The 27369-nt window shown below is 41.7% G+C and overlaps 1 protein-coding gene across 1 annotated transcript in view; it reads right to left on the minus strand.

Moving 5' to 3' along the window:
- Nucleotides 1–2499: 2499 nt before the first annotated feature.
- The window catches only part of PCSK2 (proprotein convertase subtilisin/kexin type 2), a 108623-nt gene continuing 83753 nt past the window's right edge, over nucleotides 2500–27369 (minus strand). Inside the window, exons 8-12 of the mRNA XM_061461510.1 lie at nucleotides 26286–26461; nucleotides 14749–14964; nucleotides 13343–13443; nucleotides 10565–10792; nucleotides 2500–5944 (exon numbers count right to left, since the gene is read on the minus strand). Of these exons, the coding sequence (XP_061317494.1) occupies nucleotides 5458–5944; nucleotides 10565–10792; nucleotides 13343–13443; nucleotides 14749–14964; nucleotides 26286–26461 (1208 nt within the window). The 3' untranslated portion in view covers nucleotides 2500–5457. The remainder of the gene's footprint in view (nucleotides 5945–10564; nucleotides 10793–13342; nucleotides 13444–14748; nucleotides 14965–26285; nucleotides 26462–27369) is intronic.

Genomic DNA, 27369 nt, shown 5'->3' on the forward strand with positions numbered 1-27369 from the left:
CTACTGAAGATACCCACTGTGGGTTTGTGTTGCCTCTACCACTGAGTAACCATCCCCACTATGAACAGCAACTGACTGGGTGTGCAGGAGTTCTTCCAGGGGAAGGGCTGGATACCTGTTAAAAAACATACTCCAAATCTCTCCCAGTGACACTTAAATAGATATGAGCTTGGCAGGCCTTTCTTTTTGGATCTAAACACAAACCCTCTGTATTTGAAATAATCTTACTGCATATCTTCTCAGAATAAAACTTGAAATTCCACTAAAGTGAGGGCTAACCCTGATAAAGAAACTAAAGCCATTACTTGGCCTTCACCATCACAACTAAGGTATTTATGAACACCAGCAGGCTTTTGAGCAGACTGCAGCCAACTCAACCACCCATGTGTTTTGGTATTTTTTTGTTAAGTATTTTCTCGAGCTGTAGCATTTCAGAGTTTAATAAATACTGCCACAGGATCCTATTGCAGCCCAATGGAACTCCTTGGGCTTGCTGGAACAAGCAATGCCTTCCCACAGCCCTGGGGAAGCGAAAAGCGATGCTTCTGCACTGGCCTCTTGCAGCTTCCAGACACCTTCACCTCAGGGAAGTTAAACCCAAGGAAAACAGATCCTTCATTTGTGTAACTACTGAGCACTGCTTAAAGTGCTGGTGCAGTACTTAGGCCTTGGCTTGACTTCAGGCACACAAATATTCCCACTGAAGTGAGGCACAGACTGAAGTGCTTTGGTAGGTTCCTTCTCACATCCCAATTCTCAGTTTTAGCTTTAGCCTTTTCCTTTCAGCTGATGACTCCCATCAGCTGGGGAGGAAGCGGCTGAACACAGTTTGAGCTGATGTGCTTGAGCTTCAGGATTGCCTTTTCATGTCTCCCAAGACTTTCCTTCAATACCATGTTGGGTTTTTCCTATAGTGAGCTCCAATGCAGGTGTAGCATCTGTACCGTGACTGTTATGTCTGCTTAAAGCAGCGCCTTCTCTGAACTAGGGAACCCACACAGCCACATTTTCATTCAGGATTTTTTGCTGACGCCGTTCAGTTTAAATGCTGTGGGAGCTGACATCAGACGTGGCTGTGCCGCTCTCAGTTTAATTTATTAACAGTGTAAATAACCGCAGAGAAGGAATTTATCAACCCATATGCACGCTGCAATCTGTGAGCTGCTCAGAACTGCTGGTGAAAGCAGGTTTTGACTACTGCAAGGGGGAAATAAAGCCAACTGTGGCAAGCAGAAGGCTGTGTAACAGCTCTGTCACAAACCAAGGTGTAAACAGATTAAAGTGGTACCTAGACAGAACCGGGTATATCCCCCACATCTGATTTCACTGCAATATAGAGAACTAAATGGTCAGCATAATGAAAAACTGTAGTCAATGGCAAGGCCGCCAACACTTTAGGAGACCCTGGGTTCGATGTCTTATGTGTGAATATCCCCCCCCATCTTCATCTGGCTTGAGCTGTCACTCTGCTGCTGAACTAGAAATGGGTTTCTGACGCTTGTAAACCTTGTCGGCAGTACAAAAACTCTTAAAGTGGGGTTAGTGGCGCATGTTAGTGAAGAAATCACATACTGCATCACATAGGCAGCAACCTGAGATGCAAGGCTTGAACCAAGCTGGTGCTTAGCTGCACCATGGACACCAACATCAGAAGTCTAAGAAGAACTAAGGCCTGAATTCTGCTACAATCACTGACCTGCCTTCCACAAACACAGACGGTGCCCAGTAAGGCTGCAGAGGATGGGCTTCTTTCTGTGAGTCTATACGAAAATTATACAGCAACCCACTAGTATTGTTCATAAGGACAGTACAGCAAATCTCATGACTTATGGGCTAACCTCTCCTTTAAACATACAGTATCAAATGCAGATTGTCAATGAGGTGTTTAAATGCTAAAGTTTAAATGCTGAAGTGTTACGGTATTTGTAAGCATCTGTTCAGCAGAGCCTGGGATGAGCCCTGGGTTACTACAGACAGACACCTTCTCTCCCCTGTGGCAATCAGGAGGTTCCCTGCCATTTTCTACTGCTGCAGATGGGGTAAGAAATGACAAAATTGAACATAAACTGCTGTGGGAACACATGAGCTGAAAAAGTACCCACAAGTGTGGGTGGGAAGTAGGGAGGAAGAGTGACGCAGGGGTTTCTGTGGATCCAAGTGCTCCAAACAGCAGACAGAATAAAACTGATGTGGCATTTCCAGAGCTGCCCTCAGAGCCACCGGGTTTGACCCATGGAAGTAATGCCCAAAGCTCTTCCCAGCCTGCGGCCTCAGTCTTCTGTGTCCCACTGTATCACAGAGTTAACATAATGCCTGTCACTGTTCATCTGTTGCTGGCAACTCTTTTAGAGGACTGTGTTTATTATCCTTGGATCCAGCATATACAGGATACAAATTCCTTTATCAGTGTAAAAAGCAGAGGAGTAGGAAGTCATCCCCCTCACAGCAGAGTGCCTCCTCCCGTGCACCTCCAGATAGGCAATGATGATTGATAGGACCTGCCAGTTTACAACAGCTCTTTATTTTCCTCATATTATAAAACATCATCACAGGGCTTTAGTTAAACAGTGTTCACCTGTTTCAAATCATGAGCTTCATTTTCCCCTTTATTATAAATACTAACAAATTAACTTTATTTTCCATCAGCAATACCATAAAAACTTAGTCTGACTGGACATATTTCTCAGCAATCCCCTGATGCAAAAATCCCAAAGAATCTGATGTCTGTATTATATATACACTTAGTTTTATATATACTTATATCAAAACTCACCATTTCTGTATATCACTCATTATCGTGATCTTTCATGTAATATATTATGTCAGCATTATGAAAATATGAACAACCATCTAGTTATTTTGCTGTTTTGCAAGATATTTAATGATTGAACAGAGAACTGCAGAATTACATAAATGCAATGGAAAGTCACATACATGATCATTTAAGATTTCCACACAAGACTTTTCTTAGTCCAAAACTTTCCCCACATTTTAGAAGTCCTTCAAAAGCTTCCAGTTACCTCTTTCTTTGAACACATACACACACGAAGTTATAATGTGTATGTATCATACATTACATACCGTATGTAATTCTATATATATTTATAAGCAAATATATGTAACATACTCTGAATATACATATTGTATGTAATATATATAGAGAGAGATACCACAGGTGCGTTGTATGTATTTAGGCATACAGGTGTATGCATAAATATATATATGGTAAGATTTTCCCTCTGATATGTATATGCTGCTCTTTCTGAGATCTGGGTGCCTTCCACAGAAACCTGCTACTGTCAATGTGATCCATTCACTTCCAAAGACATGAGCAAACCTCTTCCCAAGCCTTTTAACTTCAGAGTGCTTTGGCTCATGCCTCCTGAACTCCAGTTTGTGATTTAAGATGGCCCCATCTTGTCCTTGTCTCTAAGCTAAACACAGTTGGCACTATATAATGTACTGGAAGAAATAACCAAGAGCACTTCAAAAATGAAAACCGCACAGGGTCTGATTCTTCTCTGTCTGAATCCTGTTGTATCCCAGTGTGTCCCAACTGTAAAAAGGGACTGCTGCGTGCCATGAGGAACCTGTGAGTAGTGCTGGGCTGCTTGTCTTAGCTTTAGAGTGTAATTCACATAGACTCTGAGCAGGTTAAGTTGTTTATTTTGCATTTGGATTTGTCAAGGAAAGAACAGGCCTCTTATGGAAAGATAAAAGATGGATATTGAGTAGAAGTAACAGCATAAATTACACATTTTTAAGTGAAACATGTCCAGCAGAACCTTTGGGTTTCGTTTTGAATCTGTTAGATAAATATTTACTTACTTAATGGGTTTTTACTACTATGCACCTGATCCACCAGGACAACTCTTATTAAAACATTTTAGATTAATACTCTGCATATTAAAAATACATATTAAAATTCTGAAATTAGTCACTGCTAAAAAGCAGATCTTGAATCCTGCAAAGACCTAAGGCTCATGCTTAAAATTAGCATTGGGGTAGGTCCACTGATGTCCTTCACTGTGAATGCGTGCCCAAGTATGTGCAGAATCAAGAACCTTTATTATTCCAAGGTTAAATTTGGGATCTCACACCTGAGAACATGTACTGGTTGCTACCATGAGTAACTCCCCACCAAAGAGGATGTTACTTCTTGTGATAATAGCCAGAGCAGACTCTGAGGGCAAGAGAGACTGCCTTTACGCATGTATGGAAAGCAAAGGTGGAACAACTCTTAAAACTGCAAAAAGCAATGATTACCAACAAATCTTCCCAAACACACTGCATTTGCCAAGAAAGCCAACTCTGCATTACACATTAATAACTTAGGCATATTTTTCTCCTTAAATATATTTGTGTAACATAAAAATAACAGATCTCTATTTTTAAAAATGAAATCTGAATTAAAAAATTGCTTTGGGACTGAAACTGTGTCCTTTAAATTTCTCCCCCAGCAATTTCCTGACAGCCAGGTTGTAAACCCCAGAAAACAGGGGTCTATGGTTGGAAATGCTGACACAGCCTCAGCTTGTGCTGCTGTCGTACATCTCGGTACAGAGACGAGCAGATGCACTTCTGCACACAGGCTGCCAGAAATCCTACAGCTCATTCATTCCTTATGTGCTCGTTCTGCTGTAAGACGGTAAGTTGATTTAAATTGCCAAAATTAAAACAAAACAAAACTGAAACTTGTGCTTTTAGAATGCCCTGACCCTGTTTGTAAAGCACTTCCCTACATCGCCCAGCTTTGGCATTGCTTTGCCTTCCTTATTGCATGCCTGTTGACCCATTCTGTGGCCGAAGTGTTTGTGTGTATATAGTTGTGTAAGCATATATATTAAAAGGAAACTCTCAAAAGTACTGGATTTCTGCAAATTGGATTGGTAAATTTTCCTTATCTCTGGATTATTTCTTTTTGTAGGGTCTAGTGCTGCTTTGGTTGAACCCAGTGGGGAATGTCCCACTGAAGTCAATGATGCCGAAGGAGCTGTTAGATGTTCAAAGACCTCTCCAGCCACCCTCTTTGCAATTCCCTCTCTCACAATAATTTTAAGAAATGTGCCCATTATCACCAACGGCCAATGTTAAAATTCACTCTTTTTTTTTTTTTTTTTAATACAAACAACATTTAACCACAAAAATATGAAGGGAAAAGCCATCAACTTTTTTGCAGGCTATTACCTATTTGTATGACACAAAGAAAAATAATTTACAGTCACAAACTGTACATAGTATTTGGTGGGGGACAGTATATTTGTGGTTTAGAGTAAAAAAAGGATTGCTTCAGTAATTAAAATAATCATTGACGAGATATAAGACTTTAAAATCAAGAAAGTGTGATAATTTGGCTACAGAGACGATCATTGTAATATGTCTAACACAGAGGTTTGGATAGTAGAAAGCTGAGTAGAGGGATCTGGGGAAGGAAAGACAACATCATGCAGAACAGCACTAGTTCTTGCTCAGTATACTCTTCAGGCTTCTCTCCACTGCTTCATCTAATTCTTCTTCCAGCTCTTCCTTCTTGGACATGGCCAGTTTGGACTGATAATCTTTTACTATTTGGTCTATATATGGTGCGCTTTGAGTCCCGTGCAGCATCAGTGTCCACTCCTTCAGCACGCCCCGCTGAGGCTGACTGCCAACAAACCCAATCTCTAGAGCCCAGGTGCCTCGGGGGTCTTCTCCCCAAGTGTGTGTGGTCATGAAAGGCCATTTGTCAAAACCCACCTTGGAGTCATCATCCCTGGGGCGCCGGCTCAGTAAAATGGACTTTGTTCCCATCGGTGAGGTCATGTTGATGTTGAGGTCCCCTCGCCTAGTGGAATTTACAGTTATAACTGCTTGGACGTGTTCCAGGTATCGGACAAAGTTTTCCTTCCCCTCACAAGCATCAGTTGTAAGCGTGAGGACCAGCTTGCCACTTGGTGGGATCTTTCTGCAGGTCAAAAGATAATTAAGTGAATTAAAAGGATATACAGAGTAAGAGACGGTTCATGCTAAAACTACTGGGTTTTGGTGCCTCACAGAAAAACCCATGCTATTTTCCCTATTAATGCGTGGAAGAGTAAGGAAATAGTTGCAAACTTAGCCAGGAAAAGAACATTCTTTTTAGAAAATGGTATCAAACCTTGATTTGAAAATACATTATGAACTGTGCACCCACAAGGAGAGAAAGAATACAGTTAAGAAGGGCATACCACTCTTTAAGAAACAGTAACATACATTCAATAGTTGCCTTTACTTATCACTACCATATTAGTTAATTGCACAATAATGTGTATGTTCAGTAAAAGAACCAGGAGCAGTCAGTCATGTCAGACAGTCACCTTAAAAAGACAGCAGCAAGCAAAAGACAGAGGCTAGTGGCACAGAACTTCAGCACAGATGCATAAAAGCCTACAGCCTCGCCTAATATGGGAACCCCATTGGAAAACTATTTTTCATGAAAACTGCTGTTGTTGCCATGCTCCTGTACAAGAGGAGCACACACAGGGGGGAAAGAAGTCACATTTGTTTACTGAGCTGACAAAGTGCTGCACCTAAAGTCACAAGTTTATTGGTTATTATACCTCGGCCCTTAGGAAGGCAAACACACGATTAACTGAAGGACATCTGTCCCAAGTGTAACCAGTAAGCTAGACCTGCAGATAGAGCACAGGCTCAGTCCTGCTGCATTTATTTTGTGAGGACCCTGTCACCAAACAGAAAGCAGATCCCTGTTATCAGCACAGGGCTCCTTGTTGGAGACAGTCAGACACCTGAGGACATGACGCCTGGAAGTGGCGCACAGGAGAAGACAAACCACTTTGTGCTGGGCTGTGCAGTCACAGCTTTTAAAGGTCTCACCAACTTTTGTTAATGGGGTGAATTACAGACAACAGGGTGCAATTTTACACTGGTCAGTTTGGCTCTCTTTGTGCTGGGCACCCACAGTGTTTGCTCCCCATGTGGTTGAGGAAACACCTGAGACATCCAAAGCGTGCCTCTAAGGAAGAGGCAAGAGCACGTTGGGTTTGAGCAAGGTGCATCCAAACCTTCCCAACTCTTGCAAAGGAGGCCGGTAGCCACTATGTGTTGGGCAGTTCTGTTTGGGATCTCAGCACCAGCCCAAAGGTGCCAAGTGCCTGCTAAACCCCACAGGGTCAGGATGTAACTGGCAAATACCAGTTGCCTCAGAAACTGGATGGTAAAATACATTGCAAGCATAAACAGAATTCTCTGTCTTCACCATCAGCCTGCTGTGAGCAGGGTGACACTTTCCTCTGTCTAAAGGAAACACTTTAAAGACAAGCATTACTACAATCATTAAAAAATGGAGTAAGTCATGAAGTACTCCAGTCAGCTTGTCATTACCTCTTCTAGTGCCTTCTCCCTGAGCTAGCTTTTGCAGTAAAATATAGAGTCCCTGTTAAAGGTCATTGACCATACTGTGGTAATTAATACTTTCTTTTCAAAATAAATGAGTACCAGCCTTTCCCTTTGCTAATGAAATACTGTGTCCTTCAGAGACCAATCAAAGCATTTCCTTCAAGCCTAGCTTCCAGGAATTCTATTCTTGAGATGAGCTTCAGATATTAGTTTCCTACATCACTTATTGGATCAGGCCAGTGTCTGCCCCCTTTCATAAGACTATTGCCTTCTTGTGAGTGCTTCCAGAGTAAAAAGACATTCAGGTCCTCAAGGCATTTAAACACTTACCTTAAACTGCTGTTTAACATAAGCCTATGTGGTTCTGAATCTTATGAATGCCCTGGAGCAGAAGCTGGTATAACAGAAATATTGCATGGCTAAAATATTTGAACATATAATTACAATACCCTTGAGATTTATTTTGTGTGCCAAAGCACAAGGAAATGCACTATAACGCAGCCAGAGGTGAAGGATCATAATCTCACAGTTGCCACACACTTGTCATTTCTCTGCATGGGAAGCATCACCCTCAAATCAATCTGAATTCACATTGTCTCACAGCCCTCACACACTAGACAATACTTTGTCAAACAGTTGTGCTTGTGCTCCACATCTCCTTTATAGGAGGGATGACATCACATGAGGGAGGACACCGGTGTTACTCTCTCCTACCTCTCAACACCAAATGCCAAAGAAATAAGAGCAGTATTACCATTCCACCTGCTTTGCAGACAGCCTGACAACTGCAGACAGCTTTTCTCTCTGCCTTCTAAGTGCTGCAATGTAAAAGTTATCTCAGCTCTCTAGAACACATGAGAATAGACTTGCTCTGTTTCTTCCTTTCCTATTAATTAGCATTCAACACTCTTTTCTTTACTAGACTATTTACTATAGTCCAGGTAACTTTCCCAAACATCCTAAATGAACCAGCGATGGTAGCAAAAGTCTAACTCGAAAGGAGCAGAAGAGGACATGGGTTTTCCACACCCCCACAGTGTGCTACTGCCCAATTGTTATATATATGTATAGGACACATTCATTTTTACATGAAATGTAGTACCCAGTTAGAGAGGAGCAGGGGAGCTAACAGCTCTCAAGAAGCACACTCCCATGCTGCTGTTCCTCAGCTAATGGACTAGGATGTCCTAAACCATCTTTGTATCTCCAGACAGATTTAGACTTGTCCATTTTATTTCTTCTTGCTGACCCAACAAAAATCCCTTTACAGGGACAGTTCCTGTAACTTACAATTGTTTCTCCAGGCAGCAGAGAAGTGCTGCACTTTAAATACTGATTGATTGCTTTCAGCACACTGTATATTCTAGGCTATAAATTCTTTTCTGTCCTGTTTCTGCTATTTCACAATGTTGCTCTGGTATTTACCTCTGTATCAACTACTCACCTCTACCTAAAGCTGTACTGAGTATGTATTTTATATACACAAGTATCTATACTTATATAAACATCCATAGAATATATAGAGAAAATGTAAGGCCAAAGTAGAAAAATAAGCCAATTATCCATGGCAGCAGTGCAGTGCAGTTTTCATTTCCAAGGAATCTCTGGAGATGCCTGACTTCACTAGTTTATTGCAGGGTAATTAAGAAAAATGTAGATGTTGCAATTCAGGATGCATATCTCCTGTCAGTGACATTTTTCTTGGGGGATGTAAATATTACAGCAGTCCTGTTAACATATAGATGTGTCAGGTAACTATAGGGGGTACCTGTTCAGATCACGCACTGAGATTATATTGCAGTAGGGTTAGGAGGTTTAGGTAGTGACTGATTTTCCAAATCCTTGTGCTGTAAGCACAAAGCCTCTTCTGGGTGCTGTTCTCAAAAGAGACCAATACAAGGCAGAGTATTTCTCAACTCTGGAGCTTGTTGGGCAATGACAGCAATAGGGAAGCTTTACTGCAGTTCCAGATCTCTGGGCTGGAGGAAATACATCATCACCTCTGCATTTCTATCTCCTCAACAGCAGAAACAGGACACAAAAACAAAGTCAGAAGGAGACAATACTACTTGCCCAACTCTGGCTCAGTCTGTTGCCAGAATACCTCTACCACATTCTCTGAAGCATGGAGCCAAGCCTAGAAAAAGACATCTTTTCTCTTCCTCTCTGATAACCCCCATGCCTCTAAGATAAATGAGATTGTCTGCAATTAAATTATGAATAAACTAAATATAGCTCAAAATGAGCTTCAGCACTCTCTTACTTGTTTCCTACCTGTGAGCACACATAGCCCAGAAAAATTAAAACTCAGATCTCAGGTGTATAACCTTGGATCCTGCCAATACAAACCCACCTGGAAGGCTGGGAACAAACTTACTCTTTACCTGGCTGAGCTATGTGCCAGGGTGGCAATCTGGTCTGCTTTCCTTTTCCAAGAGAATAATGATGCCTTCAAAAATAGCACTGAAAAGTCAAATTTCAAATGGTATAGACATAAATTGGCCATTATTAGGTTAGTATTTCAAATAATTAAAACGGAGCTATAGCTGTTGCAGTCAATTAGTATTAATTCATTCACTTGTTGACTCATACACTTTAGCACATGAAAGTAAATCAGAAAATAATTTGACTACCTAGCCTGCAATTAGAGATTTGAAGAACATCGTAAACCAAACACAATTTAATGCAGTAGTGTTCAGATTGAATCACTGGTACCTGTGGATGATTGTTTCAGCCTTCAGGGGGAAAAACCGTCTGCTGGAATATATCACAAGGAGATATGACCTGGATGACAGACATTCCATGTGGCAACAGTTTATGTAATTTACAGTACCAGCCTCACAGATTTTCACTTGTGCACAGGGGCTTTATTCACAGAAACTTTGGCACAAACATACCTTTCAGTACCCAGAAGAAATGGATGTTTCTACTAACACTGCTAGCACTAGCAGTGATCATACAGCTGAGCTGTAGAATGCACTCCTCCAGCAAACCACGAACTGAAAGATCATGTAGTTTATTTTATCAATACTTGGAATAGTTGAATGCTTCTGGTAATAGGCTCTCTTAGAATAATAATTCCATTATGTTTATTTGACTACCTGTGGCTTTGTCAATATATTTGCATGCTTATGGTCGCCTAAAAGCCTGGAAGACGCTGAACACATATACTAGACTATTCACTTACTCAGGTTCCTGTATTGACCCTCCAACACAATGGAATCTCTCTGGAACAGTCTTCCAGTCTTTCGCCATCTTAACCATTGCTCCTGCATCTAGGACACCATAGCCAAACAAATGGTTGAATTCCAGCCCCACGCCATTTCTGCGCCACTGATGAACCTCGTCATGAAGCTGGTTCCTCTTGGAGGTGAGCACTGTCAGATGCTGCATATCCCTCCAGGTAAGATCCAAGCTGTGGAAGAGCACCGTGGAAAACAAACAGCACAGTATTTCCAAGCAGATATTAAAGAAATTAAAGTAAGACAGTGTGTTTGAGTAAGCCTTTTGGTGAAATTTGTTTCTATGCATCACACAGAAATTGTATCTATACACATATCGGTAACAAAGATCCTGTTGATTTCAGTGGGAACAGGAATAGGTTTTAATTTTATAGTGCTTCCCCAAAATATAGTCCCCAAAACTGCAAAATAATTTCTGATTGTCTCCCAGGAAACAACTGCTTTTAACTATACACAGATCCACCATGCAATTTTTAAGCAAATAAAATGAGTAGGATATTACACCAGATCCTGAGAATACAAAAAGAAAAAGATGATGACAAAGTTTCACCTTGCCTTCCTCTTACATCTTGCCCTCTTTTCCTTGCCTGCTCCTTCTGCTTTTCCCACAGACCTCTGAGACTCACCCAGAATGAGTAATTTCAGTATTCTGTGAATATGGGCATATGGGCTGGGCTGTGGGTGACTGCAGATTTGCATTATAAGGTATGGCAGAGGTTTGTCACCCATGATATACCAGCATAGATGGATGTAGTCAAGTAACATTTGTCTAGATTCGATGATCATTTTTCATCATCAGCTCTTGTGTTCCTAGATTTGCAGTGATTATGATGACAGGAAGGGCACTTATAAGTTATTATTCTGGAAGCTTTAGAACTGACATTCTAATTCTACATAACTAAAGCTATTCCAGTTGTTTTATGATGAACTCTTTCAACATTACAATATGTCTGATTCAAGCCATCAACCTAAAAGGATCCGCTTTTCAGCTTTCTGTGCCCCAAGTAATAAGCATGTGTGCATGCTGAATGTACACCAGAATAGCCAATTACTGTCATTTTTCCAAGGTGACACAAGATATAGCTGAAAATCAGATATCACATACACCATTCTTACTGAAATCTTTTAAGAGCTGCTACGGATCTTGGAGCTGTACATTTCCATCTTTCCATCTCACAGATTGGTCTGGTTTTAGGGACATGTCAGACATACACTGTACAAGAACTGACAGGCAGATTGCAGGCAAGAGGACTCTGCACCAGAGATTGTTAGCTGTTCCTGTGAAGGCCAGTGGAGCTCATCCAGGGTATTTCTACACAATACAATTTAACAGAGCCAGCCTGGAAGGAGATAGGCGACACTGACAGCTCTTTCTCTCCCCTGCCTCCTCAGCAAAAGCTAGAAACTCAATTGCAAACCACGGGTATTAGTCTAAAGTCAGGATAGTTTGCAAGAGTAATACCAGTCTTCATGGACAGCCTGAATGAATGATAATCATTAAGGTTGTAGCCCAGGTTAAATATGCAGTGATGAGAAAATTCATTAAACCTTTATATTTTTATGGCCATACTAATTTATTACATGGTGGCTGTCCCACAGAATGGGATTGATAGCACAAGGAATGATCATCCAAAGTTAAACACTGGGCATGCATGTTTTATGAATATAAAATCTGAAAAATGATACTTGGCCAAAGTAATTCCCTGAGCACAACAACCATTGCTCTGCTAATGACATAAACTTTGCCTCCTCTGCCAAATCTTCATTCTTCTGCACTGCTTAAGAAAACTATGTACATAGTGCTCCCTTCATGCCTTGGTTACAGCAACTGAAGCTGTATAACTGAGCAAATGTTTCCTCTACTCGGTAAAACAGTTTAACATAGAGTAAAAAGGTGGTATAGGTTACTGTAAGGAAAACTTATCTCAATCATTAGAGAAGAAGATAATGAAGGAAGATACATTCTAGGGCTCTATGTTGTGAATGTTGTGAATGGCATGGAGATGGTAAATAGACGTTATTTATTCTTTAACATAAAAGAGCAATTATGTAGCACAGAAGCAAATCACCACCAGTGGGTTAAGGAAAAATCAAAGGAAACATTCCCCACCATCAAGAAATGTTATTGTAGAACTGACTGCCACTGATGTCACAGGTGCCAAATACAGACAAGTTGAAAAGCGAGGCAAATTAAAGGAAGACAAATCTGTCCATGGCTATTAAACAGGATAGGCTGACTGCTCTCTCTCCAAACCACTGATTGCCAAAGCTGCTGTTGAAAGATCACTCTTAATCCCCATTTGTTGTACTCTCCCCTAAGCATCTGTCATTGTAGACAGGATGTGGCACAAGATGAAGTCCTGTTGATACTGTAGGTTTCCTCTTATGTTTTTGTAGGCTGGGCATTCTACACTGGATACGTGGAGAAATTTAATAATCCCTCCCTCCAAACAGTGCTGGAGAAGACAAACCCCTGGGAAGCAGTGGATGGATGGAGAGGACACAGAGAGAGCAAGACAGACAGACTGTATCTGCTCTGTGGCTTTGGCAAGGCTGTTGCTCCATCTGGAAGTTACCGTGCCCATCACTACTGTAGCAGGCAGCTTGTTAGCTGCTCATTCTAGCCCCGTGCCACAGCCAGCCAATTTCAGTGATGAACAACATTAAACAAACCGCAGGCCCTCTCCTCTCTAGAGCTCACAAGGCATTTCTCAACAGCATACTTAGCCTCCAGGGCCAAGGCGAACACTCCGGCTGCTTCAGGGGCAGCTGCAGACGTTCCTGAGTGACGCAGGGTGCAGTTGCCATACAAATCTGTTGTAGCCTGCAATGATATCAGATGTAATTAATGAAAACAGCTAGTCCATTTTCCTTGCAGCTACAGACTCAGGAACATACAGAAAGAGGCAGTTTGTGCCCTGGCTCTTCAGAGTAATTGTGTGCTCATGCCTAGGATCTCCTTTCTTAGTGTGTAACTTTAAAACCACAATGACACATAGTTACAGAAAGCGTAAATACCATGATGTAGTAAACCGATGTTCACTAACACTTAGAACTCATAAACTCATATAGATGGCATTTATTTCCTATAAACACAGTTTAACCAAAGGCCTTAAATTCCCTTGTGGTTGTCAGAAGTATTTGAAACTAGAATTGCAAACAGCATCAAGCTTTCTAACATTTGTGCAACTCCAGAAGCAGCAGCAGTAGCAGGCTGCTATCTTCTGACAGCAGAATTTTGATAGTGTCTGATAGTGACAAAATGACAAAGTGCAGATTTGTCACTAGAACAAACCAGAAGGAAATCTCAGAAACACGTTTTATGGGTTAATTACAAAAGTGCCACAGATCATCTTGGCTGATATCAACACAGAGCTGATATCAAGACAGAAACCAGTATTTTTCCCTCTGCTGCTGCACATGGGCAGTGAGGATTACAAAATGTGTCTTTGAGAGAGGGCCACGGAAAACGTATAAAAGGTTTTGGTAAAAACTAACCTTGAGTTACTACACCTGAATTTTCCACAGTGTGAATTAGACTATGTCCTGGCTAGTCTGAAGATGCTGAAGAGCAGTGATCAGTATGGTGGAAGAGAATCCCAATTACATTTGAACAGAAACTGCATATGGGTATGGATCTGAAGGAGACTTGAGTATGATGCTCCACACTGCTCAATGGGAGACTGAGGGTGATCTAAACCCCCATATTTCCTCTGTGGGTGACTGAATGTCTCTCTGCTCTCTACAGCTTGTAGTACAGAAGCAGTCTGGTTCATGACTGCTCTGCCAGTACAAGCAAGTATGATCTCAAATGTTGACACTTTTAATTTAGATTTTTACAGAGGCCTTTTCCCACACCCTCCTCTGGTAAGAGAGCAATTGAACTTCCAAATCTGGTTTCTGATAAAGGAAAGTACCAACTCTATGAAGCACTAAGAGATGGAAGATCATTGTTGTTCTCAATTTTAATCCTGTGTTGCCTCAGCTGACAGTTTTGGCACCATCATGTACTGCAGATGAGAAAACATCCATCTCAACAAAGAGCCATCTGCTGCTCCAAATCAGAGTTGTAATAGGTTGTGGAAGTGCACAAAGACAGCAGCAACAGCACAATAATATCTGGACTCACCACGCCAGCCTCCGGATTTCTCTTCCTCCCATTACTAAAGGTGGAAGCCAAGGTTGAAGAGCAGCTTTCATCATACAGAGCTGTCCGTCCATCATTTATAGCAGAATTGATGGAGATTGTCCACATGCTTGATGCATAACCATCACAGTTACAGTCATCATAGCTGCCCCCATCTCCAGAGGCCCACACATAGATGCTTCCTTTGCCACCCCGGCCCTGTGAAAGGGGAAAATCAACCCTCTTGGGTTAAATTGTAAATAGGAGAGAGCAGCTACCTTAAACTGCACATCTAATTGTAAAGCTAGACATCTATAAAGGAGAAAACCAGTCCAAACAAATTATACATCAACCCTAAACAGAAATAACATGGACTTCTGCAGGTTATTAAATCCAGTTAACTGGCAGGCATAGCCAGCTCTGCAACCTTATGTACACAGAGCACTTCTATTTGTCTCCTGTTTTGCCTGACGCCCTGAAGGCTCCTGTGCCAGATGCTGAGATGTTTTATGGATTCATTAGTGTTTATGTCAAGGCCTAAGTGCTATGAGGAAAGCATTCTTTTAAAAGGGATATAGGTCATCTCACACGCTGGGTTTGTAAGATCCAATTAGGTCCAGGCAATGGCTAAAAAACTCTGTAAAATGGGCACCTTTTTATCTCAGCAGATTTTTCTCCAAAGGTATCACTGCCTCAGAGCTGTTTATCTGACAAATCAGCTTCTGCTACTAAGCAGAAAACAAAGTTATGAGACCATATAAATCATCTACAGAAAGATGGTCTACCAGTTATGCTGAAGAGGCGAGAGGACTGAAGCTGAAGGGAAGCTATAAAGGCTTTGCACTAGTTAAAGGAAAGAAATCCATATCCTTTCACAACTTTCAGACAGACAAGGAGTGGGAAGGGATCAGCTCAGCTCCTTCTTTTCTTCCCATACTAAGAAAGAGGTAGGGGTTGCCTGCAAGAGGGTTAGACCTGAGAACCCTGACACTCGGTCCGACTGAATGCAAAGCTCAGATCTCTCACTGATTCCAGAATAGCCACCATTTCTCTCTGTTCAGATCAGTGCAATCTAACATTTACTTCCAACAGCACCAGAAGGGTGCAAGGCCTCAGCTTAACATACTATTCATATGCATTGGGCAGAAGTTAAAAAGATCTCCTCTAGCCTCTTCATTGTCCAGCATAAAATGGAAGTCAAAGATTACACAAACATAGTAACCTGCAATGGTATTCTAACAGGGAACCTTTTCTGTCCGGAATTTAAATCAAATCCAAGCTCTCAGCAGTAGCTTCTATTTTTCATCATACCCCACTGAACAGAGCAACCTCATTATTTCAAGCACGTTAGTGAGTTGCATTATAATCCATTGAACTGCACAGCAGGTTTGCTGCCCCTGGGGTATATAACATCTCAGGACATAGTTTTTCATAATAAAGATGATGACTATGAAAAAGCTTATTGAAATCAGTCTGAGAACTCCCACAAAGGTTAGAAATCAATCGTCTGAGTTTTAAGGGAGGAGGATACTGCTGTAAAAATCATTCTAAGAACAAAATAATTCCAGCAAATTATTTTTATATATATATATATGCATAAAAGAAGATCAGCATGACAAGAACTGTGATGCCTTTTTTCCCTTTGACATTTTCCATATTCCACCTCGTGTTCCGACTGCTACGGGGCCCAGATCTGGCCTTGATCTCACTTTAGAGGCTACATCCCAAGCACGCCACCATAGCCACATCACACCACCTTGCACCATCTGCCTCCTTTGGACAACCTCTGTGGCAGCTCAAGCACATCTCTCTCTGCCCCAAAAATGCAGGCTGCTGCCCAACACAGAGAGCAGACAGCTGCTGGTGCTAGGGACAGGATGCTTGGCATGTATAGACCTGTTCTTAAACAACCCTTCCCTTCCAGCTATTTTAAAGGGAGGCGAAACACTTCTTTTAGAAGTAGCTTGGTGCCTGAAAGTTAGACTACACGGTGCTCAGCATAGAAAGACAGCATCAGCCCTGCTTGGCAAATTGTTCCATGCTGCCAAAACCGGGTATTGCTGCAAAGTGTTTCACTCCACAGGCAGGAACTGTGGCAGACTGGTACAAAACAAGTGTAACAGATTGCTGGTGGAGAGCAGGATAATTCACAGAGAACCAAAATTCATGCTGGAGTTCATGAGTGGAATTGGCCTGCTGAGTGCTGCTGGGGATGGGTTTTATGCATGCAATTACTGTAACGTGAGAATGGCCTCAGGATATCATTTCTATGAGAGTCTTAGTGTTAAAACCCATAATTCAGCTCTTAATACTCTACTTTCAACAGCCTTTTCTTCTTAGCCAGGGCTGGAAAGAGGAGCAAACACTGCTGAAATAAACTGATAGTAGCCCGAGTGTGTTATTTGCAAATATGCTTAGGACTTGTTGCTTACATTTCCCACAGCCAGACCTGCAGCAGTGGGATAGTTTGTACAGGCAAACTGTTTGATGCCAATCCTCAGGCAGCGTTTCGTTTACCAAGCAGAAATACATGGCTTCAGGGAAAGTGAATTTTCAATTCTCTGAATGGTAATAGTCTAAAGCAGAAAAAACCCAGTTGGGTCAACTAAGTGTAGTGTTTAAAGCAAACTGAAAGCTCCTATTTGCATATATGAGCATAAAAATATCAGTTGCCCAACTTAGGCTACTGTAAATTTAAGCCAGAAAGAGGACTGGAGAAGGTGCTAGTAATACAGACTATAAACACCAGAGGGAGCCTGAAGGAAGATGCAGGAAGAAGGGAGACCAGCAAGATAATAAGGTACATTTTAAAGAGTATCTTTGCTCCAGAATCCTGTGGAAACGTTCATTTTCCCCAAAAGCAATGCACAGCATTGCACCCACACTTTTGAGGCACTGTATCTCCCTTAGAGCTGAAAATGGATCTTCTTATGGAATCACAGACTCGTTTGGGTTGGAAGGGACTTTAAAGCTCATTCAGTTCCAATCCCTCTGCCATAAGCAGGGACATCTTCCACTAAGAGGAGGTTCCTCCAAGCCCCATCCAACCTGGCCTTGAACACTGCCAGGGATGGGGCAGCCACAGCTTCCCTGGGCACCCTGTGCCAGCGCCTCAGCACCCTCACAGGGAAGAATTTTTTCCTAATGTCTAATCTAAATCTCCCCTATTTCAGTTTAAAGCCATTCCCCCTTGTCCCTGTCAGTACCTGCCCTTGTAAGAAGTCCCTCTCCAGATTTCTTGTAGGCAAGTAGTACATTTTAGTACCAGCTGCATTTAGTACTAGCCCAAGAGAGGCTCACCTCTCATTTCAGGCTACACCAGAATTAAATCTTGGGCAAGGCTATATGCTTAGAACGTCACAGACAGCTACTGAGAAGTTCTCTTAGTGGAAACAGCAGGTTTTCTATTTCCAGTGTCCTTCGTGGGATGCTGTGCTACCAGCAAAAAATATCCCTGAGGAGTTTTCTTGCTCCTTTTCTTGTGTTCTAAAAAGCATAATCCTAGAGAAACTTCTTTACTCAACTACCTTGGAAAAGTGGACTGCAGCTTAATTCTCTGTGTAACTTCAGGCATATCTTGAACTCTTCATTTTCTTTCTTATTCTGTTCATTTGTCATGCTTGCTGGGCTAGTGCCTATGTCAGTGTCTCTCAAAGTTTTGATTGCTGGATCACACTTTCCAGATAAGTATGAGTGGTATTTGACAAATAAGTTCCCTTCAGCTTCCCTGGATTTTCCCATTAAGGTTGGCAAGCGCCAGTGTGAGTAACAGCTGGGCCTCTACCATGGCGCAGCCTCTGCAATGACTCCTCTGGTTCACCCACTCCTGCCTGGCCATCGGGGTTGCTGAAGATGAATGGAAGGAATGTAACAGTCTCTACAGCACATTTCTGATGCCCTTTGGCTTTGGCCTAATCCTTCAGCTATAGATCAGGACTAACAGTTTCTAACCAGTACAAGTTAAAAGCAAAGAACAGGCTCCTGCCCCAAAAAACAATCGAGGTACCAAGGAACAACAGCATCAGGACACCAGTGGGCAGATGGGCTCAGCGTAAGAAATAAAAAGCAGCAGCACCTGACTGTGAGAAGGTATTCTTTTAGGCACAATGAAAAGGTGTTTCAGGATAAGGACAGCCAAATGGTTTGCTGCTGTTTATGGACTGTCCCATTTCTACAGAAGAGAATGCAGATGGAGCATATCTGAAAAACACAGGAAACATTGCAGAACTGAGAACTGCTTTCTGTAACTTACTCAAAGCACATATGACTTTCTAAACACCTTTTTGTGTGACATACGATATAATTATGACTATTTTGTAATTCTTCCCTTTTAGAAAACAGAAGAGTTTCAGCACCTTTTATATAATTCAACAGCAATTTATGTGCCTGCTATGGTAAGAGATAGGCTGGTTTTCCAGGGAAAGCAAAAAATTCTACAGCTTTTTCAAGCCTTACCGTGGGTCCTACTGATTTATGAATAGGACTCAATTTCCACCCCCTATAAATTTTGACTGTGTTTTCCTCTGAAAAGAGCAGTTGTTTCTCTTCAGGACTGAATTACTTTCAAATCCTTACATGTGTTGTAATTAAACTCCGCATCCTTCAGTAAGGATTGCTCGTTTTCTCACAAAGTGCAGTCTGCAGCCCAGGCAGCCAACACAAACTTGCCCCCAGGCTGGGGCATGCCACGGCAAGGATAAGGAAGGACTGTGGAAGAGCTGTAGGGCCATTTGACTGCTGCAATGGCTTGATAGGGAGCATTGAGCTGGGCTCTCAAGACATCCTGGAGAACCATGCAGAGACATTGCTCTGCCTTAGTCTCCCCATTGCTCCTGTGCATAAGCAGTTTCACTCTGTGGGGTAAGCCAGTTGGAGACAGTGAGTCCTTGGCATCACTGAACTGCTGTTCATCTTTTGCACTGCCAGGGCTTTCTGGAGCCTGCCTGCATGTTCCTGCATCCCTGATGCGGTGCCAGCTGAAAGCCTATTGAACCCTCGGTCCTCCAGATACCTTTGCATCAGCCGGGCTGATTCACCCAGCAATCTGGTAGCCTCTGACTTCCTGGATCCCTGTGCTCCCTTCCTATAGGGATTTCTTGGGGAGTGCTACAATCTAAAGCAGCTTCACCTGTGGCTCTCGCAACACTGTGCAAAGGTTCCCAGCTTGTAGCATCAGCCTTGTGGGAAGCACAGGGCTGCTGAGTTGCGGCACAGAGATTAAGCAGAAACACTTCTGGGGTCAGAATGATACAGCAAAATCTATGCTTTCAGGCTACATTATTGTCTTGCCTTCTTAGAAAACAGTAATTTAGATGCCAACAAAGAAAATACTTACATTTAGAGCCTCAAATATTGCCATGTTGGCCCAACCACTGATACAACCAGCCTTCTGCTCTTTATGACAGTCATTTGAAACTTTGTGAAGCGTAGTAATTAACCCTGTCACAGACCCATGCAAAGCACAAACCTACAACAGCCAAGGTCCTCAGTTGACCAAGGCATCCCTGAGGAAGCCAGTATCACAACAGAAATCAGTGGCATTTGAGATCTGCCCATCCTGTCCTCAGAAGCACACATCCATCCCCTGAGATGTGTCAGGAAAGCAGAGGTTCATGGACCTGGGTCAAAACCTGGGTCATGTACCCAGTCAAAGGCTGTGTACTCCATCACCAGGTCAGTAAAGCTGGTTATGATGTTTTAAAAAAGCCTGAAAACATACCATCAGGTGAACAGGGTGACTTCAGGATTCCAAGCAGCTACAACATACTTGCATAGGGTTTTAATAAGGTTTGATTTTATCTTACGTAAGAAAGACAAGGCACGGAATTATAATGCATATTCCAGACACAACTGCAATGTGATAGTAAAGGACTCCCAAGTTATAAAGAAGCTTGAAAGGCTTCCTCAGAAATAATTAGATGGTTGCCAGATCATAAACTAATTTTGCTATCCTCACTTGGCCGTTGAGCAAATAACACGATGTTAGTGGCATCTAACTGCATATGCTTTATTAACGTGCTATCTTCAGCATATCTCAAAGAACCGTAACACAATGTCTGTGGCCTTGGAGAGAGGCAAATGAGAAATATTTCCTTTCATTTATAACACCGCCCTTTCTTCTTTCATTGGTGAGCCCAATTACAGAGCTATGATGAGACTATAAATTCTTAATACTGCTCCCCTGGCAATTTGTACTTGTGCTGCATTTTCTTAGGTAGAACCATACTATAGAAGCAATAACATTTCCACCAGCACAAGCACAAATGGATCATGTCTTATATATTCTGGCTGAGCCAGCGAAGTCTCAAGAAATTAATTCAGTCCATGAGCAACTCCTCACAACTTATAAAAGACTACACCATAAAATAGCGATAGAGAGAGACCAGCTTAGCTTGATTACTTCTTTCTACTGCCTTAAATTCAAATAGCTGAAGCTGGAAAGAACTGGACTCATGAAAGGGCAAACAAGAAACATTTACCAGTTACTGCATTTAAGACGGGACACACCATAAAACATGGGTAGAATTTGTTCTTGAGCTAGTTGTGTTTTCCTGTTTAAGGTGACTGCTAATACAATTCTGGATGTAAGGCAGCAGAGAACAAAAGTCTCTATTTAAGAAAGTTGTGGTGTCACAGTAATCCCACCTACCATCCCTACCGCCCCCTCCAAGCTATCTAGCCCCCAAAGTGGGCAAGCACAAGTCAGACAAGGGATATGTAAATCACATAGCCTTGCTTTGTTCAGCCACCTATATAGAAAATGCTGCTACTCCTACATCACTCTTCCCTTACCTCAAATGTACGTATCTCTCAATCAGATGATAGAGCTAGCTGTCCTCAACACTGCTAGACTGCTTTTTTCTAAGTCTCTTGTCCTGGCTTCTTGCTCTGCTTTGAATTTGAGTTTGTATTTCTGTACCTGCACTAAAATCCCTCTGTAGCTCATCAAAGAAATATATAATAGAATCAGCTAGCTTGGAAAAGGCCTTTAAGATCATCAAGTCCAACTGTTACCCCAGGACTGCCAACTTCACCGCTAAACCATGTCACTGAGGGCCTCATCTACACAGTTTTTGAACACTTCCAGACGGTGATTCTATCACTTCCCCCCTGGGCAGCCTGTTCCAATGCACAGCTACTCTTTCAGTGAAGAATTTTTCCTAATATCCAATCTAAACCTCCCTGGTGCAGCTTGAGGCTGTTTCCTCTTGTCCTACCACTTCCTCCTTGGGAGAAGAGACTGACACCCACCTCACTACAACTTCATGTCAGGCAGTTGTAAAGAGTGATAAGGTCCCCCTGAGACTTCTCTTCTCCAGACTAAACAACCCCCAGTCATATTAAACAACACTGAACCTAATACCAAGCCCTGGAGAATACTACTCATGACCAGCCGCCAACTTAATGTGACACCGTTGACCACCACTCTATGTTCATCCATCCATCCAGTTTCCATATCTGCAAATATGTGACACAGAGTGATTAGAAGCGATGAAACTGAGCATGTGAGCAGCCTGCAGCTGATGCAGGGCTAAGATATCTTAAGACAGCCCAGACCAATGTTAGATTGGTGATTTACTGAAACTGTAAAGAAACATAACACCTTTTCTCCCTAGACCCCATGATCACAGATGTGCCTCAGACAGAGTCTAGAGCCCAAATAATAAAGTCTCATTAAATATATTAATTTGTTGCTCCTGGCAGATGTGTTCAAGGAAAGAGACAGCATGACAGAGTGCATTCTCTGGGTCTCTCTTTCACAAGACAGAACAGCACTTGCCCCTCAGCCTGTTGCAGACTACCCTAAGGGATATCTGGCTTGGGTGCAGACTTGCAGTCTGACAAGTCTCCTGTTACAACTGGCAGCCAGCATCCCATAGCAAAGGGTGAGTCTCCTTCATTAGGCAGGTACTGGATACTCACAAGTTTCAACCTAGTCTTTAAAAACTAGAAGCTGTATCAAGTCCTTTCCAATTACATCCCAAATATGTCTTTTCTAGCAGCTAGAATTTGCATTAGGTAAGATTGTTCATCTGTGTTAAACCAGTGCTGGTAACTATCAAACTCTTGTGGATGTCTATGTGTTTGAAACTTTCAATACCTGTTCTCAAGCGCCTGCTAACTCAGCTGTGAGCTCATTTATCTTTGTAGTGCAACTACTGCTATGCAGTGACCCAGTCACACTGCTGACTACTGCCCCTAAACAAAAGTCATGCGATAACGCAGTGAAGTGTAGATTGCACTAAAAATGATAAGAAAAAAAGCAGCCTGAGTAGTTTTCCCACTGCCTTCTGATTACATGTATTATGCTGACAACCAAGCTCATACACATGCCATCCCTTCTGTGTTCAGCCTTAGAAATGCAGTTAGCAAAAGAGCCCATAGTTGCCAGAGCGATGGACAGATTTTGATGTCCTTAATCATGTTACTTTAGTGCTGCCTTTATTGACCTTACAAGCAAAGATCACACCAAATTTGAAGGTGTGATTAAGACAGAATACAAGAATTAGCTTAAGAAATGCCAAGAATGGGAAACAGGAAAGCTAAGAAGATAAATCAGTCTTCACCCACTTGGTTCTGGTTCCGTGGCTTCAAGCCATGAACACAGACATATAAACCAGGAGTCTTTCAGTTTCTGCAGTTTTCATCTTATCATTATCGGGTGACTAGTTAACCCTAGCATCACAGCAGCTCCGGAAAGTGGACCTCTAAAGGACATGACAGTGGAATGGAGTCTGGGAGAAGGACAAAACTCTTGTCAGTGAGTTTCTTCTTGAGCCAGGTTCCCAAGTGTGATGATAACAAGGTAAATGTTACCTGTGTTTGCCAACTCAGCTAACTGCACATTCCCTGCACGAATTCTGTATCACTCCCACTTACTTATTCTTAGTTTATTGCATTAGAAGTAAGGATATTAATCGTGCTCTGTGCAAGAGATCTGACATTTCCTTCCAGGACATTTGAAAGTATTGCTATTAGTTTAATAACACATTTTTATTCTCCGCATGTTGCTTCCTCCCTGCCAATATTTCAGCTTCATCACTAATTTGTGAACCATCACTCTGGTGAGAATGAGCTCTAGACTGAGAAAAGGAATTCCTACATTTCTTTGTCTCTGTTTGTAAAATATACATTTCTCTTTAATAAAAGGGGGTTTTATTCTGAAAAAAATGATCATAAACTAGGTTTACATTTGTACAGCCAACAGAAAAATTGACGCACATGTTATAGACCTAAACTAGGTAAAAGGGTTTTTAACTAGGTAAAAGGCTTGTTAGTCTTGCTTTAGATGCAGGAAAGTCTGTGGTGGATTTTTCAAAGCACCATGGAAAGTACCCAGCATCCACTGACATCTTGAAATATCTCTAGAAAATCTGGCTCTCTACAAAAAGAGAACAAGCTATACCCCCAAAAAAATTCTCTGACAGGAAATGTAATAAGGAAAATGAGGGTAGATAAAGTTATGACCCCAATGCAAAGAGGTCTTTTTGAGGTAGAGCATCTCTTCTTTTGTGCAAGTATTGCCAGGAGATAGCTGGGACACTGGCACTATAAAATTAAGTGCAACTGTCCCTGGACAACAATATCTTTCTTTGGTAGGTAGGACCCAGTATTATTCCTTCTGCTCTTTAACTCCTCAATGGCTGTTTGACAGAACTGGTTTAATGCAGGCTCTCCTGATCATTTTAAGTTTTCTGATAAGGTACAAGAGCAATCCTGCCCAAAGTGCAGCTCAGCATCCCTCTCTCCTTCACAAACACTCAACCTAAGATCTCAGGGCCCCTTCTGATCTTAATACTGCAATATATTTCTTAAAGAGAATCACAAACACTTCTGAGGGGAAGGTATTAAAAAAGTTACAAACCCAACAATCCCAAGTATGGGACTGTGACCAGACAAGAGAGGAGAAGAGAAAAACCCTTTCTCCTATACTTAACATTTGAAGAGACTGCTAATGACAGTGTAATTCCAAAAACTGAAGCATATGGTGATAGGATAGCAAGTTAATGAGAAGATCTTTTAAATACCAAACTACAAAAAAGCATGACTACAATTTAAAATCTGCTTCACTTGAGGGGTAAAATACCTTCATTTAGTTTAGTTTGCATTATCCTGCCAGGGTTATTAGTGTCTTTTCTGTTCTGCATAGGAAGTGAATAACACAAGAATTATATGGGAATTCTTCTATATTCAGAGTTTATTCTTTTCCAGCCAACCTTAGTGGAAGAAAGATCAAGTATCCACTAACTGTAAGACATAAGGCGTTGCTAAAAACATATCAACTGTGTCACATACCTAAGAAAGATTCTCCCCAAAACAGGGGCATCTTTATGGAAATACTAGATAAATGAAAGTAAAACATGAGAAAAAAACACAGCTTATGTTAAGATGACTTCAGAGGGACTCTGAGCTGGTCAGAGGTTTGTAAAGTTTATACTACAAAACTGAGCAGACTCATGAGAAATTGGTGACAAGTCTTCCTGTGTTATTGCAGTACATTGCCAGTTTTATCGTCAAGAGCGTGAAGATGACTATAATTTATCTGTTACAGGCAAAACACTTGAGGCTCCAGATTTGAGAAAGCTTTAGATGCTTCACTACTTACCACAGCAGTAGATTTAATTATCATGTCACAAAACATGGTAAACTGAATGCGCTTCTCACAGCGAGGTGGTGATGGAAGAGTGGGAGAAACTGGCACGAGTAAGAGGAAGAAATAATTTGGATGGAAAAATGAGTAATTGCGGAGCTCCCACACAAAACCACCTCAGATGTTCTGTGGAATTTCAGATCTTTTCATTATGGAAACCCATCTATGATCAATCAAGGGGAGGAGGCTCATTCCCTACAGAATCAGAGCAGCTGCATGACACAAAAGAGACGGAGACAGAGCCATGCAAAGTTTGTCTGTTTGTTCTGGACTGATTTGTTTTCTTTTTGAGTTGTGGCACACATTTTACTCAATCTTCTAATAGAGTACAGGTTTAAGAGATTCCAGAACGACAGTGAGTGTCTTTAACATAGACCATAGACTGTTCCTAGTAGGAGGCGGAAAGGTGGGAATAAACAAGGAGGCTCCTGCTACTGGGGAATATATTTACCCCATGGACATCTGAACAGTTGTGGTTCAACCACAGCCATAATAATGACCTGAAATACACTACAAATCCAAACCAATAATTAAATTGGTAGCCAAACAGACAATATGATGCCAGTAGTACAGCTGGCATGTTTCAACTTCAGCAATATTCACAAGATCAGGCTCTTCCATTTCCATACGAAAAGCGCATGTAAGCTGATGAGAGATAAACACAGCTCCATGCACGACAGCACTGTACCTTTAGAATACACAACAAAAGCAATGCCACAATATTTTAGACACAACATCAATGGACCTTCAAAAGTTGGGATAGTTGACACAATTGTACTGTGTTCTGCAACATCTGCAGGAGGACCATGTGTCCCCAAGTCATTGGTTTCAGCACGAGTGTGTAAATATCATTCTGCCCAGTAACCAGATTATTTAATAAGACTCTTACCTTGTTCACACCATCTGCCATTGCTTGCAGTGTTAGCTCTCTAGGTCCATCCACAGTCTTTCCATTATCAGTTGGTCCCCAGCTGGCACTGTATATATCTATGACTTGAGGCATATGACTGATAGAGGAAGCCTCAATAATGTCTGTCATAAATGGCTGGTCAAGCATTCGAATACCTGTAATCAACATAAACATGAATTATGTATTACCCAGCACAAGATGAAATCTCAGCACCTGGAGACATCCCCCAGTTACAGGTATTTTAATTCACTGGCAGTTGCACCTACTCACTCGCCACTCACATTTCACCAGAGTGTGCTTACCCAGCAGGATTACAGCAACACAGCGTGGCCCAGAAAGACAAAGCACCTAATTGTAAGCTTCCTTATTACATAGAATTTTCCATCTACTATTTGAAATCAGTTTAAAAACAGTAGTATTCAGCAATCTCAGCATTTCATAGCATTTAAATAATACTAATAGTATTTAAAATAGTATTTTGTAACAATTAGGGAAAACCAAGTAAGGCCTCCCTCATCTCTAATTTACACTCAGGGATGTGTCGACACTTCATTACTTTTTCCAAGTACTTTTTCTGTTTATCTTGGTTCTTTTACAGAATTTAATCAGAGAGGGGAAACACACTATGTAACAATTTCCTGGAAAAAATACCATTGTGTCAACATGCAGACACAATAGAAAATATGGCCAGTACTTAGAGGAAAAAAGCAAACTAAAACCTGCTTCCTTTAACCCATACTGTAGTAAAAATCAAATTAAATGATACAAACCTAGGACATGCCAACTTCATAAAACCTCAAAGTGTTGGCCGCAAAAAAGCCAGAGTGTGACAAAGACAGCACTGGAAGCTCTTACACCTATCATTCCCCACACATAGGACAGTTTCATTGACAGCCAAACTCTTGATGCCTTTTAAATGAGACCTGAGTAACCACCGATACATCCCAACTCTCACTTGTAGCTTTGAGTTGAAATTCAGTTTTCCCAACAGTTTTAGGACACAGATGGGACAGAAATTAATACCACAGTGCCAAACAGTGTGAATGGCAGCAAGTACCCTGAT

Source organism: Pezoporus flaviventris, unplaced genomic scaffold (genome assembly GCF_033815535.1).
Source record: "Pezoporus flaviventris isolate CSIRO_AGI_PZ_B2104156 unplaced genomic scaffold, CSIRO_AGI_Pfla_v1 ptg000031l, whole genome shotgun sequence".
Classification (NCBI taxonomy): domain Eukaryota; kingdom Metazoa; phylum Chordata; class Aves; order Psittaciformes; family Psittacidae; genus Pezoporus; species Pezoporus flaviventris.